The sequence below is a fragment of the Molossus molossus genome, unplaced genomic scaffold (genome assembly GCF_014108415.1).
Source record: "Molossus molossus isolate mMolMol1 unplaced genomic scaffold, mMolMol1.p scaffold_m16_p_4, whole genome shotgun sequence".
In the NCBI taxonomy this organism is placed as follows: Eukaryota; Metazoa; Chordata; class Mammalia; order Chiroptera; family Molossidae; genus Molossus; species Molossus molossus.
Window position 1 is genome coordinate 82,440,727 of NW_023425377.1, and position 14,932 is coordinate 82,455,658.

At 48.3% G+C, this 14,932-nt stretch overlaps 1 protein-coding gene across 3 annotated transcripts in view; it reads left to right on the forward strand.

Moving 5' to 3' along the window:
* The window catches only part of PTK2B (protein tyrosine kinase 2 beta), a 119,284-nt gene that overhangs the window by 60,197 nt on the left and 44,155 nt on the right, over nt 1-14,932 (forward strand). For all 3 annotated transcript variants that reach the window (XM_036240257.1, XM_036240256.1, XM_036240255.1), the window contains exon 2: nt 4,058-4,295. In XM_036240257.1, coding sequence (XP_036096150.1) covers nt 4,095-4,295 — 201 coding nt within the window. In that variant the 5' untranslated portion in view covers nt 4,058-4,094. The remainder of the gene's footprint in view (nt 1-4,057; nt 4,296-14,932) is intronic.

Sequence of the window (14,932 nt, forward strand, 5' to 3'; positions counted from 1 at the left end):
TTAGATCGCACCAGTCAGATCTTGTGAACTTTACTGACATCTTCTTTCTACTCAGTTGTTCCCTCTCACTCTTCCCTGGTGTGTCAGGAGGTCCCTGGAAGGTCTCCCATCGGCTCACTGGCGCTAGTGTTGTTTGGTGAAAATGCTGCCTGGGCCAGGGAGACGTGTCCTGAATGGCACCCCCTCCACCCACTGTGGAGGCTCCGGAGCCGCGTGGTGTCACCTGCAGATGTGGATATAATTGTTCTTCTTTCCAGTCCTCAGCCCACGTCCCCACCAGCCAATGTGACAGCACCGATGATGCCCCTGGTTTCCAAGTGACCTTGGAAGGCAGGCCCTCTGGCTTCCATCAGTAGGCGCTAGTCCCTGGCGACAGGCACCATAGGCCACTCTGTTTTCTTCCTACCCCAGACACCTGTTTCACAGAACTGCCTCGTGAGCCTCTGCCTGAGAAGTAGCTTATGCAACAGCAGCCGAGGGTCGTGTGTGTTATTGACTAACCTGTGCATATATTGTGCCTGTTTATCTCTATGCCTAGAGTGAATGCTCTTTAGGGACAAGACACCCTGGCTCATTTTCACGTCCTGTGGCAGATCTGTCACTGTTCCCTCTGACAGCCAATTGGGCCTTGTCATTTCTGTATTCTCCCACTCACATCTGCCTGCCAGCATCTGCACCTGCGCCCTGAGACTTTCTCTGGCTCCCCAGTCCACTCTGCCCTTGTGCAGAGCGGGCCGGAACGCTGGGGGCCGTGCCTGTAAGAAGTGGTGTGTGTGTTCGTTTGCATTCGTGTTTCGGGTTTCTTTGGATAAATTCCCAGAAGTGGAATCGCTGGGTCATAAGGCAGTTCCATTTTTAATTTTCTGAGGTAACTCCATACTGCCTTCCACATTGGCTGTACCAGTCTGCATCCCCACAAAGAGTGCACGGGGATCCCCTTTTCTCCACATCCTCGCCAACACTTGCTGTTTGTTCATTTACAGACAGTAGCCATTCTGACACCCCTATGCTCATTGCAGCGTTATTTATAATAGCTAAGATCTGGAAACAGCCCGAGTGTCCATCAGTAGATGAGTGGAGAAAAAAGCTGTGGTAAATTTACACAATGGAATACTACTCCGCTGTAAAAAAGAAAGAAAGAAAGAAAGAAAGAAAGAAAGAAAGAAAGAAAGAAAGAAAGAAAGAAAGAAAGAAAGAAAAGAAGGAAGGAAGGAAGGAAGGAAGGAAGGAAGGAAGGAAGGAAGGAAGGAATCTTGCCCTTTGCAGCAGCATGGATGGACCTGGAGAGCATTATGCTAAGTGAAATAAGCCAGTCAGAGAAAGACAAGTACCATATGATTTCACTCATATGTGGTATCTAATAAACAAAATAAACTAACAAGCAAAACAGACACAGACTCATAGACAGAGAACAGACTGACAGCTGTCAGAGGGAAGGGGGTTGAGGGGCTGGGTGAAAAAGGTGATGAGATTAAGCAGACCCCCCCCCCCCAATCCAACAATTCATAGACACAGACAACAGTATGGTGGTTACAAGAAAGAAGGGGGGCATGGGAGGTAAAGAAGGGTAAAGGGGAGATAAATAGTGATGGTAGGAGACTTGACTTGGGGTGGTGAATGCACAATACAGTATACAGATGATGTATTATAGAATTGTACACCTGAAACCTCTATAATTTTATTAACCAATGTCACCCCCAATAATTTCAAGAAAAAAGAAAAGAGAGATGGTGTGCAGATCCCTCCCTCCCTGGGAGGAGTAGCCAGCTCCACGGAATTACTCTGCATTTGCCCAAGTGCTGATCCCTGCACCGATCACCCTCCTTTGGCTGCCTTCCCCTCCCGTCACACACTCCCCACTTCTCTAGCGGGTTTCCTCTCAAGCCGCCTCCCCTGGAGTCCTTACTGAGGAGCTGGGGAAGCTTAGGTACATGCCACTGCCATAGCCGAGTACTGGCTCACAGGACATGCTGCGAAGATATTTGTTGAAAACTGCATGGCTACTTCTAGAATATTCATAGTAGTCTCTAAAATAAAACAGGCTGAAGATCCTTTTCTCCATCTGTCTTGTCGCAAATTCCGGCTGCCCTGTGGACTCAGGCTGGCGTTCCGCCCAGTGGAGGGGCGCCCCGCTCCGCCCTCGTGTCCACGGCAGCTCTGTCTCCTCGGACGCAGGGGTTTCAGAGGATGACTGTGTGTGTGGCGTCTCCCTTTCCAGTGCCCGGCGCAGTGTGAATGGAAGAACACAGACTCTGCTTCCACTTCCAAAATATTAGACTCCGCATCTGTATTTTAACATTGCCAACTCCATCTTTTTGTCCCCGACTTCTGTACTAGGAATGTCCCCCGAAATGTCCCCCCAGTCTTTTGTTAGAAGGAAGGTATCTTTCTGTAAGTATAGGTTCAGACTGAGACCAAAGATTAGTCTAGAACAGTGGTTCCCAACCGAGCCTGAAAGTTAGAAAAATCCTTGGAAACTTAAAAATACCAATTCCTGCCCTGGCCAGTTTGGCTCAGCGGTTAGAGCGTCGGCCTGCGGTCCGGAGAGACCCGGGTTCGGTTCCCGCTAAGGGCACGTACCTCGGTTGCAGTTTGTCCCCGGCCCTGGTTGGTCGTGCGGGTGACAGCCACTCAATGTGTCCCTTCACGTCGATGTTTCTCTCTCTCTCTCCCTTCCTCTCTCTCCCTCCCACTCTATCTGTACAAAAAATGGAAAAATGTCCTCGGGTGAGGATAAAAAAAAACAAACAATTCCGGGTCTCTCCACAGACCAGCTTAGTGGTAGTCTCTGATCATAGGGCCTGGATGTAGGTTTTCTTAAAACCTTCTCAGGGGCGCCCTGGCTAGTTTGGCTCAGTGGTCAGAGCGTTGGCCCTCGGACCGAAGGGTCTTGGGTTCGATGCCTGGTCAAGGGTACGTTCCTGTACTTGGGCTGCAAGTTTGATCCCTGGCCCTGGTCAGCGTCTTGTGGGAGGCAACCAAACTGCAAGTCTCTCTCACATGGATGTTTCTTTCTCTCTCTCTCCCTCCCTTCCACTCTCTCTAAAAATCAGTGGAAAAATACCCTCTGGTGATGATTAATAAAAACAAACAAAAAAGCCTTTCCAGGGGGTCTTAATGTGGAGCTAAGTTGATGGTTGACACCACCAGTCTGGAGGTCTGGAGGGGGAACTTCGACTGCTTCTTTGGGCGTTGCTGCGTTAGCTCGGCGAGGGGGTGAGCCCAACAGTGTTGCCTTGGATCAAAAGGACCAATTATGCTGAGTTTCAGGGTGAACTAAAGATCCCTAGAATTCTTATAGTCCATATAAGTGTCAACCAAGTTGTTATCAGAACTGGGCGGGACTCTAGGGGCCCAGCCCAGCCCCAGCCCACCCGCCAGAAAGACCTTCCAAATCGGGCACCTGGAGTGCTGTTCCTCTCAAATTCTCCTGCATGCAGTGAATGATGGGATGTTTGGTGAGCTTCTGTGGGACGAAGGCCTCCTGCCCAGAATGTTCAGGCTGGCGGCCTCCAGTGGATGGAGGCAGACAAAGCCATCAGCTGATGGCTTGTCCCCCCTACCTGGGTCCCCTTCTGCCTTCTCAGTTCCAGTGCCCTCCAGGCCACCTATTCTCCAGCTCTGTTCTTGTTCTTTTCCCCCTTGTCCCTGCTTCTCTCCCGCTATTTTCCACGGCCCTCTTTGCTTTCCCTGCTCAGCTGTGCCTCGGAAGCATGCGGTGGCCGCCTCCTCCCACAGCTTCCTTTGCACAGTGTGGGCCCCTGCCTGGGAGCCAGTGTGGGAAGAGAAAAGGAATGGAGAGACGGGGCTTCCAGAAGCCAGTGCTCACAGCCTGGGAGTTTGAGGTCTGGGTTTCAGACCCGGATGTTGATGCAAAGGAATCCTTTGTGTTTCAGCTTCCCCCAGGCAATACATCCTGGTGCCTTTAAAGGAGCTTTTCTAGGAAAGGGAGAGTGTTGTCTGCAGGGGTCTCGGCCTGGTGGGTGCTGTTCCTGCGGGGGAGGCATGTGGGCCTACGCGGACTTGCTTCAGGCCTGTCCCTCTGCTGTCTCCGCAGAACTGCGATGTGCTGGTCCTAGCTGCTGTCTGAGAGGATGTCTGGGGTGTCCGAGCCCCTGAGCCGAGTGAAGGTGGGCACGTTATGTCGGCCGGAAGGTCCCCCAGAGCCCATGGTGGTGCCAGCAGACGTGGAAAAGGAAGATGTGCGGATCCTCAAGGTCTGCTTCTATAGCAACAGCTTCAACCCTGGGAAGAACTTCAAACTGGTTAAATGCACTGTGCAGACTGAGATCCGGGTGAGTGTGGCGGGCGGTGCCTGCTTCGTTTGTCTGTCTCTCCCTCTCCTCCGGGGCTGCTGGGTGGCCCTCCTTCAGCACAGCAGGCTCCCCTGTAGCCTCCCCTGGGCTGGGGGCACCAAAGGGGGAAGTTCTCAGCCTACAGAGCCAGGCCTCCTCTCAAGGGGTCCGCAACCCACCTCTCTAGTAGGTGGGGGACAGATCTTATAGCTTTAGTTAGAACCCCAGATCGTTTGCTTGGTCTTTGATTCAACTCATTTCAACTCATTAAATATATATGACATTTGAGTTTCTGCAAGAGATGTAAGAGCCTCCACCCTCAAAGAGTTTACACTCTGATTGAATTGGAATCAGATACACTAGTGATAGAATTGAAAATAGAACGAAAGTGGGATAAGACATGCTGGGTGCTTAGACACAGGAGCTGGTGGGAACATTCAGAGGATGATAATGAACTAGAGATGCCCTAGAACACGTGAGTGGCTGGCAGGCCCTTTCTGAGGCAATACTTCAATTGGCTTATTCTCATCTAGGCCTCGGAATCTGTTTCGCAAGATCAGAACACCTAGACACCAGGAAGCCAGTTCCACTGAACCAAACATATAAGAACTTGTCATCAGAAACAGTTACAACAATGAATGATTTAAATGCCTACATTTATTAGACAGTTACTGTGTACAGCCTGGATCAATTCCTCTACATATATTATCTCACTGAATCTTCCCAATGACTCCATGAGGTAGATAAAATAACGACATCCCCTTTTACTGCCCAGAATACTCCTTTCTGATAATGCAGAAGAAAGCCAAATTGATTCTCAAAAAGCCAAATTGATTGCTTGGTGGGATGGTAATTCGAACAAAGGAAGCAGTGGACTTTTGAGAAAACTAACCAGGTCTGAGAAAGCTGGATGAATGATCCCCAATCGTCTCATTACCAATCATCCCCTCTCCTAAAAGTCAGTATCCCCCAAACTCAGTGGGTGTCTCTTCTGGTCAGTGCTGGCAGCACAGAGCCTCTGCACGTCTGTCTGCTTGGCTGCCTTCCATCTATTACAGCACACCCTGTGCTTCTACACACCAGAGTAGAACGTAATTGATTAGGTCACTGCCTTGGCCAGTTATCACCATCGATTATGGTTTGGTTACTCCCTCTGTTTCCTGTAACTGATTTGATTAGGGCCTTATTTGCTCATCTCAGGGTTCCAGATATGTAGGTACAACTGTGTCCTTAGAGTAAGCCCTGGGCACCTTCTTCTAGGAGGCTGTTTTCATATCTTCTTAATTCTCTACTTCTTGAGTCGTCCTTTGGGTGCATCGTCTTTACAGATAACTGATGCCATCCACTGTGGGTTTTGTTGGTGTAACTTTCGTAAGTTAACCTGACTTCCAAGTTTGGAGGGCACATCCCTGCCTTTCTGCTGAAACCCAGAGAGCATCTGGATGGTCCAGACCAGGATGTGGTCTGTGGAGTTAGTGGAAAGGGACCTGAAGGATAGGCAGATTTGAAGCGGCACCTCTGGGGAGAGCAGAGGGCTTTCTGGGAGGAGGGAACAGCAAGAGCAAAGGCAGGGAGGCTGCAAACAGTGAGTCATTCCGTTAGGCTGGGGCATGGCTTATATTTAGAGAAGTGTCTGAAGTCAAGATCAGAAAGGAAAAGTTGATGGCAGATAAGGGAGGGCCTAGACTATTAGGCTGAGGAATTTGGACTTGTTCAGGCAGTAGGGAGAAACACGGTTTTCAAGCAGGGGAGAGGCTTTTCCGGCCTGTCTGATGTCTTGCTGGATGCTTAAGGAGAAAAAACCACAACGGGCCACAGAAAGGGCAATGAGACCCAAGTTTAAGGATAATGGCTAGCGCCCGAGGCATTATCTGGAGGGGTGTGAGAACAAAGGTGGAGAACAAAGGAAGATGTGCTGGCCTTCTAGGAATTTATGTCCAAGCCTTCTGGTTTTTCCTGTTTCCAATTCTGCAGGCAAAATATCACCTGTTGATTGCAAATAGCCATGACTTTCAAGCCACCTAGACCTTGAGCCAAGTATTGCCTTTTACATATTGGTTGTATGGCCTTAGACCCAACACTTAACCAACCTGGCTTCAGTCTCCTCACTGGGGATCCTGCCCATGTGCAGCCTTGTTGTAAGGATTAGAGATGATAGGTGAGAAGCACCTACATATAGTAGGAGCTCAATCATTGGAAGCTATGGATTGTGTGGTTATTAGGTTGTTACCCTGCTCAGGAATCTCCAAAGGTTTCTAATTGCCCATAGAATGAAGTTCAAATTGTCTTCTTTTATTGTTTATCTACTTCTCTGTCATATTTTCAAACTGAGAAGTAAGATGATCAGGCTTGTGTTTTGAAACAGTATATAGTATCCTGCAAGATGTTAAGAAGTGTGTCCTGGAGAAGGGGTTTTATGGTCAAAGAAGTTTGAGAAATGCTTGGTTAAACAATTCTGAATAGATTTCTTTGCAACAAGACTTACTAGAACATTCAATATGCTGATATGCATGGTGGATCACTAAGAAAGGGCCACAAAAGGGGTGTTTTCTTTAAAAATATTTTTTTTTCTTTACTGATTTTAGGGAGAGAGGAACAGAAAGTGAGAGAGATAGAAGCATCGATGAGAGAGAACATCGATTGGTTTCCTTCTACATGTCCCCCCACCCCCAGGGATTTGGCCCACAACCTGGGCAGGTGCCCTGACCAGGTATCAAACTGGTGACCTCTTGGTGCATAGGTCAACACTCAACCACTGAGCCACACTGGCTGGGCAAAAGGGGTGTTTTCTTTTAGTAAGTTGTTTCTTAATTGCCTAAGAGAACCCTCTTTTAAAACTTAGACCTAGTTCTTCAGATAATCATTTAGGGATCCCATTTTCCTAAACTCTGACAGCAATACAAAAAAAGGCGGGAGAGAGGGAAGGCTGGGGAGCGAGAGATGGGTTAGGAAGCTGTGGCCACACTGCTGGTGGGAAATGGTTAGGGACTGAACAAAGGGAGTGGCATTGGGAATAGAGACAAGTCAATAGATCTGAGTTCATCTAAGGAGGCAGAATCAACAGAATTGGATGATTAACTAGCTGTAGGGAAGGAGAGCAAGGTAGGAGACAGGATGACTCAAGCTTTTGCTTGGGCAACTGAATGGGTGTTGGTACCATTCATTTAGCTAACAACAGAGAAGGAAGGGCGTTCTGAGATTTCAGCTTTACCTGTATTGTATTTATGAAACACCCTCATGGAGGAAAGTGGACCCGAAGCTCAGGAGGGAGAAAGGACCTAGAGTTGAAGATTAAAGAGTCGTTATGCAATGGATACCATGTGAACGGATAGAATCACCCACAGAGAATGAGTAAAGCAAGAGAAGAAGAGTTCCAATTAGGAAACCTTGGGAAATCAACTCCTTAGAAGCCAGTAGAGAAAGAGGAACAAGTGAAGGAAAAAGATGAATCATCCAGAGAAAGATAAAAAGAAACAAAAGAACAGGCAGGGGAGACATAGGCAGAAGAAACTTTGAGGAGAGAGTGGTTAGCAGTGTCAGACACTCAAAAAGGTCAAATCAGATAAGGCTAAACAGGTTTATTGGCTTTGGTAACAGGTGCCACAATGACTTTTTGCTGGACAGTTGCAGTGGAGAAATGGAGGCACCAGGCCTTGTGCAGCCAGTTTGCGAGTGGAGACAATGAGTATAAGCAATATCTCAGAGTGTTATCAGCAGAAGGAAAAGTATATGTGAAGGTCCTGGAGTGGAAAACTACAGGGCAGGTTTGAGGCTAAAGAATGGCCAAGATTGACTATTTAAACCACATAAGCGATTTTGAATTTTATCCCATCTCTCGGGGGAAGTCATTGATACAGTTTAAGTATATGAATGATACGAGATTGCATTTTTAAAAGATCACCTGGCTGGTTTTGCTCAGTGGTTAGAGCATGGGCCTGTGGACCAAAGTATTACAGGTTCAATTCCTGGTCAACATCACGTACTTAGTTGCAGATTTGATCCTCAGACGGGGTCGTGCAGGAGGCAACCAATCAGTGTGTCTCTCTCATATTGATGTTTCTCTCTCTCTCTCTCTCTCTCTCTCTAACTCCTTCCCTTCCACACTATCTAAAAAGTCAATGAAAGAATATACTCGGGTGAGGATTAACAAAAATAAATACATACATACATACATACATAAATAAAATAGAAAAGTAAATAAATGAAAGATCACTTGGATTACATAGTAGAAAAGAGATTGAAAGATGGCAAGAATGGACGTGGGGAGATGTTAGGTGGCTATTGCAGTAATCCAGATGATTGTGGCTTGATTAGCATTGTAGCCATGGTGATAATAATGTTGATGATGCCCAGCTAGTGTGGCTTAGTGATTGAGCATTGACCCGTGCACTAAGAGGTTGCCAGTTCAATTCCTGGTCAGGGCACATGCCCAGGTTGTGGGCCTGATCCCCAGTGGGGGCCATGCAAGAGGTGGCCAATCAATGTTCTCTCTCATCGATGTTTCTATCTCTTTCCCCCTCTCCCTTCTTCTCTCTCTAAAATCAATCAATCAATCAATCAATCAATCAATAAATAAATAAATAATGTTGGTGGTAATGATGGTGGAGGTGATAATGATATTTCTATGCAAATGTTGATGTGATGGTGGTGGTGGGTAGTGATGATGATGATGGTGATAGTGGTGATGAGGATTGATTATGGTGTTGATGATGGTAATGCTGCTGCGCAAGTTTCAAGGTGATAGTGGTGGGGATGGCAGCTAACACTTTTGAAAGCACAGCACATGCATCCTCCAACTGACTTCTCGAAAGAATCCTATGCAGCACATACTATTATTGTCTCCACTTGGTACATAAGGAAATAAGGTCCAGAGGAGTTAAACAAATTGCTACTCAGTGGTAGAGCCTATTTTGAAACCCAGTCAGCACACCTGCAGAGCCTGCACTCTTAGCCACCGTAGTGTAGGGAGAGAAGTCGTTGTAATGGAGATAATTTAGGAGATGGAAATGAAAGGTTTTGCTGGTGGACAGGAGATGCAGGAACGAAGAAGAAGGCAGTGTCAAGACTGGAAGTCCCGGTGCAGGTGCACAGAGTCCCAGTCCCTAAAATGAAGAACACTTGAGGAGAAACTAACTGGGGAGTGGGGAGTTCCTAAGTTCAGTTTTGGACCTGTTCGTGCAACTGAGATGCTCTAATGTTCTCCTGTGGAAATGTTGAATAGACTGTTTGATTTAGGATTCCGGAGGAGAGAACTGGGCTAGAGATAGACATTTGAGTGTTGTTAGCCTCTGTGTGGTGGTTGAAGCCATGGCTGTGGGGAGACCATTAATGAAAGAGTCCTGAGTAATTTTGTCATTCATTCCACAAATATTTGCTGAGTGCCCCCGTGGACCTGCACCATGCGTGGCTTATTATGACCTGGGGAGCATCGTCCTACCCCAAACACAGATGCACTCGCTGCTTTCACGGAGCTTCCAGGCCAAGGGTGAGCCTGACATTGACTCACACTCCTGAATGAACCTTTACAACAAGTGGAGGCAAGTACTCTGACAGGAAGAAAGAGGTTCTGTAGGAGTACAGAAGTGTACAGAAGAGCTCGGCCCAAACGTCAAGGAACAGCTTTGTTATTCCGGGCATTTGTGAGCTCTGCACCCAGTCATGTAGGTCCAGACCCAGCTTCCCTGCCTGAGACTCTCCTCGAGGGGCCCCTCCCACCCTTTGCTTCCTGACCCCTTCTCGCGCCTTCCTTTCCTAGCTGGGCGTTGTCCTTTGATGGATTTCTCTCCTTTCAGCTCCATATCTTCTTTTACCATCCTCCCCACGCTCAAAATGCTGCCAGTCCTTTCAAGCTTGCCAAGCACTTGTCCCTCCATAAGAACACTCCCGAAGTTCCAGCACTCCCATCCAGGTGTGTCTGATCAAATAGAAGCACCCAGAATCACCTTGGCACAGTCTATTGGCAGCACATTTCCAAATCACAGTTCCTCCACGCATACTTGCTGAATTCATGTGTTCCTTTTCACTCTCCACTTGTTTCTGTGCAACTATAATAGCCTCATGGTGCTTCTCTGTGCTGTTAAAAGCTGTGTGAATAAGCCCTGGCCCTTGTGTTTAGGACCCAACAAACAGGCAGGTGTTGAAGAGAATTGAGCAACATGCCGAATTTTGCTCTTCTTGATTTTCCATTTCCCTTTTGTTTGATACTTGCTGGAAATTGTGTTTGTTTGGGAGCCCTGAGTCTCTGTAGCAAGTGGAGGCTTATATCATTATATATTTCTCTAACATGCTAATTTGCTTGTCTGGGAAAGAGGTTAAGATAACACTTCGTAAACAGGCAACAGAGTGCCACCCAGACGTGCCCACACAGGGCGTCTCTCTGACTCTTACAGCCTCTCTTTCTTATTCTCTCTCGCTCTCTTTTCCCACCCCCCTGCTCTCTCCCCCAACACTTCTCCTTTCTCTTTTTCTTCTTCACTCCCTCTCTTCTAGGGTATGTTGGGCAGGTTGAACATGTGTCCTGTTTTGTCTCAGATAGTCCTAGTTTACACACAGTGTCTAGGAATGACTGCTAACAGTGCCCCCAGACAATCTCAGGAGCGTCACGATCCTGGGGATAGATGATATGGTCACCACCTCTCAGTGCCATATTTGCTCCTCTCGGCCCCACACTGACTTGCTGGCTCATGGTGTTTTCTCTCTCCGGCTAAACTCAGCTGATCCACTCTCTGCATGGGCCCATCTCTGTCTGTTATCGGACCATCTGTGTCTCACAAGGAGCATCTTAAGCAGAAAAGCAGGCCCTTGTCTGTGAGATGGTGTGGTTCTCAGGGTGCAGGTGGTCCAAGAGGGTCCAAGACCCTTTTCCTCAGCCGGCCTCTATTATGCTGGAAAACCATGTTCAAGATTCATCCGTGTTTTCTCTCGACGCATCACCCCACTCAAAATCCACATGTATGTCTTCAGGAGGTCCAAAGACTGAGCTATTCTTTGCCCTTCTCTCCAGGTCCAGTTGTGTCCCTTCCCCTTCAAAACAAGGCTCCCGGCCTGCAGGCGTGGCTGGTGGGTGCCACTTGCCTGAGGTGTGAGAGTCCAGCCCCAAGGGCAACCTGCTCTGTGCTCTCTGCCCTCCCCAGGAAATTCAGCGCTCACACAGCACATTCCAGATAGTTCTCAGAGAAGCAGATTTCAGAGATGGTGGCCCATTCTCCCCTATACTCATTAGAAAATCATCCCAGTTAGCTTATTGCTTAAACCTATCAATTAACCAGGGTGTCTCCCCCCACTAAATCCCGATGCTGAAGCCCTAGCCCCCAGTGTGATGGTATTAGGGAGATGACTGGGTTTAGATGAGGTCTTGAGGGCTCCCTGACGGGATTAGTGATGACATGGCCAGAAGGCGGCCATCTGCAAAGGAGGAAGAGGGCCCTCGCCCAAAACCAAATCAGCCAGCACCTTGCTTTGGGACTCCACAGCTTCTAGCACTATGAGAAATAAATGTTGGTCATTTAGGCCACCCAGACTCTGGCATTCTGTCATAGCACCCAAGCTCAGACACAGGGCCAGCCACTGCGCCTGGCCAGAGGAGCAGCCTGCAGCCCACAGCTCATCCCCTCAGGCTCTCTCTTTCCAGAACAATCCCCGCTTCCCTCCAGATGCCTCAGGGGGCAAGACCACTAGGGGAAGAGGGGAGGAAGGCTTGAGTCCTTGCCCTGGGAAGCTGGCATGTCTAAAAGAAAGGTTACCCTAAGGAGAATAGCAAAGCCAGACAAAGCCAGCACCCCCATATGTGAGAACAGTTCCTGAAAACCTGAGAAGAAAGGGTTCGGCCAGGAAACCACAGACTGATACCACAGAGACACTCACAGTGATGTAAAAAGAGGTACATTCACAAGGACCTTCTCCCCACTTCCTGTGTGTGCTCACCAGGCCAGCCCCCCTACCCACAGACACCTGCAGAGGGGCGCGGGCCAGACAGGCAGGGTTCCGGCCTCTTCATCTGCATGACTGCGTGCATTAGATCGACGAACTAGCAGTCAGGTGCCTGTGCTTCGTTTCTATTTTTAATCTGGCCGTTGGGGGGCTGAATGTCCTGGTTACAAAGAGGTGTTTTATTTTTTTCTTTCACATCGAAATGAGTGCTCTCAGAGTGAGATGTTATGCTAACTTGTATTATTTTGTTCATCAATCATTTTTTTTTTAAATCATGCCTTAGGTGTGTTGAGAACTCAGAACTTGTATAGCTATTGTACTTGGTTCCTGGGGCTGCTGTAACAAATTAACAAAAAAACTGGTGGCTTAAAACAGCAGAAACCTATTCCCTCACAGTTCTGGAAGCTGGAAGTCCCATCTCCGAGGTCAGCAGGACTGTGGGACCTCCGCAGTCTCTAGGGGAGGAATTCCTCTGGTGTTCTCCAGCTTCTGGTGGCTCCAGGCTTCCTTGGTTTATGGCTGCGCAATTCCAATCTCTGCCTCTGTCTTCATAGCCCCTTCTCCTCTTCGCTCCGTGTATCTTTTATAAAGAGACGCCATTAGATTTAGGAGCCACCCAGATAGTCCAGAACGATCCTATCTTGAGATCCTTAGTTTGATTACATTTGCAAAGACCCTTTTCCCTGAGGAGGTCTCATCACAGGTTCCATGGGTCAAGGCATGGACATATCTTTTGGGGGCCACCACTCAGCCCACTGCAGCCATCCATGAGGATCGTGGTGTCTGTTGCTGGTACCCCCATTCAGCTGTATACAGACCCATGTGTACAGTGTGCAGGTGAGCGTGAGCAACGTGCACACATATGCACACCCACACTGAAGCTCAAGGCTGAATGTCAGGAAATGACTGCAGACCACAGGCTGGTGAAAGTCTCTTTCCCTCACTACTGCCTGGGATGCTCAGTTGCCGGGCAGCCTGTGGCCTGCCTGTGCCCTGGCAGGATGCTTCCTATGATGCTGTCAGGCTACATGATACCACAGGCTGGTCCCTTGTCACTCTTCAGGTGATTTCATACAGTCACATAGCTTGAAATTCTAATTTTAACCACTGGTGCCCAAATTTGTATGCTGGCTGCGATTTCCTCCCACGACTCCAGCTCACGTGTCCTCCTGCCTCTTTGCCAGCTCCATGGGACATCCAACTTCCAGGGGGAGAATCAAGCTCATAATCCTTTCCCAAAAGTCTACTTCTCTTCCAGTCTTTCCCAGCTCCATTAATTGCAGCTCTGTTTTCTCAGTGAATTGTGTCTCAGGTTAGGCCTCAGAGTCATTCTTGTCAACCCCACCATCAAAACACGTCTGGATTCTCATCACTTCCTTCTCACCATCTCCACTGCCTCCACCCTGGTCCCGGCCATCAACATCTCTTACTCATCACCTCCTAACTGCTTCTGTCCTTCTATCCCAGTGGTTCATTCTACGGGTAGCAGCCAGGGTGAATTTTCAAAACACAGGCCAGCTAGAGGTGTAGCTTAGATCATATCACTGCTCTACTTCAAACTCTCCCGCGGTCCTGTCTCACTCAAAATAAAATCCAGTGTCCTTACCTTGGCCTACAACGTAGGTCAGCAAGCAATAGTTGCAGGTCAAATATGGCCCACCACTCATTGATGTAAATAAAGTTTTATTGGAACCAAACCTTACTCGTTTACATATTGTCTACGCCTGCTTTTGAGCTACAACAGCAGAGCTGGGTAGTTGTGACAGAAGCCATATGGCCCACAACGCCTAAAATATTTACTACCTGGCCCTTTCGAGAAAACAGGCCTGGACTGGCTTTCTCCTCTTACTTCCCTTCATGCCCTGCCCTCCGCAGCCCCTCTGGCCTCTCCACTGTCGCTCAAATGCACCAAGCACTCTGGGGCCTCCAGGTGCCCACCTTGGGGCTTCTGTGCTCTCTGATCCCTTTGCCTGGAAGACTCCTTCTCCACAAGGCCATGCTTCCTTGCTTCCTTTGGGAATCCATGCCAAGGCCTCCTTATCAGAGAGGACTTCACCTCGTGTAAAATAGCAGTCCCTGTCAATCTGGTGCCTTGACCGTGGTGCATCTTCTTAACACTTATCTGAACCTGAGATATTATTATGCTTATTTGTTTACTGTTTAAGCTCCCTCCCCAATAGAAAAGAAGCTCCATAAGAGAAGGACTGTGAGTTTGTTTCCCCATTTTGTGGAATTCATTAATGAGAAATTATTTAATAATGAGTGGATTTTAGTTATAAAGTGAACAGAGGCTGGCTAGAATTCCATATTTCAATTCCAAACTCCAGCGGAGGAGAAGGAGTATCAGATTGACCTGGTGTGTGTAAGAGGTGGCATCTGGTGTCGGTGGCAGCCTATGCCCGAGAGGTGCTGTAATCAGGGCAGGCAGATGGGTTTATGTAACCGCTACATCAGTGTCCCAGATGAGGCAGATGGTCTGAGTCTCCACAGAGATTTAAAAATACTAGTTTTTCAGCCCTGGCTGGTTTGGCTTAGTGGTTAGAGCATTGGCCCGTGGACCAATGAGTCACGGGTTCGATTTTGGCCAAGGGCACGTACCTTGGTTGCGATTCATCCCCGGCCCTGGTTGGGGTCATGCTGGAGGCAGCCACTGGATGTGTCCCATTCACATCAATGTTTCTCTCTCTCTGTCCCCGCCCCCTCTCCCT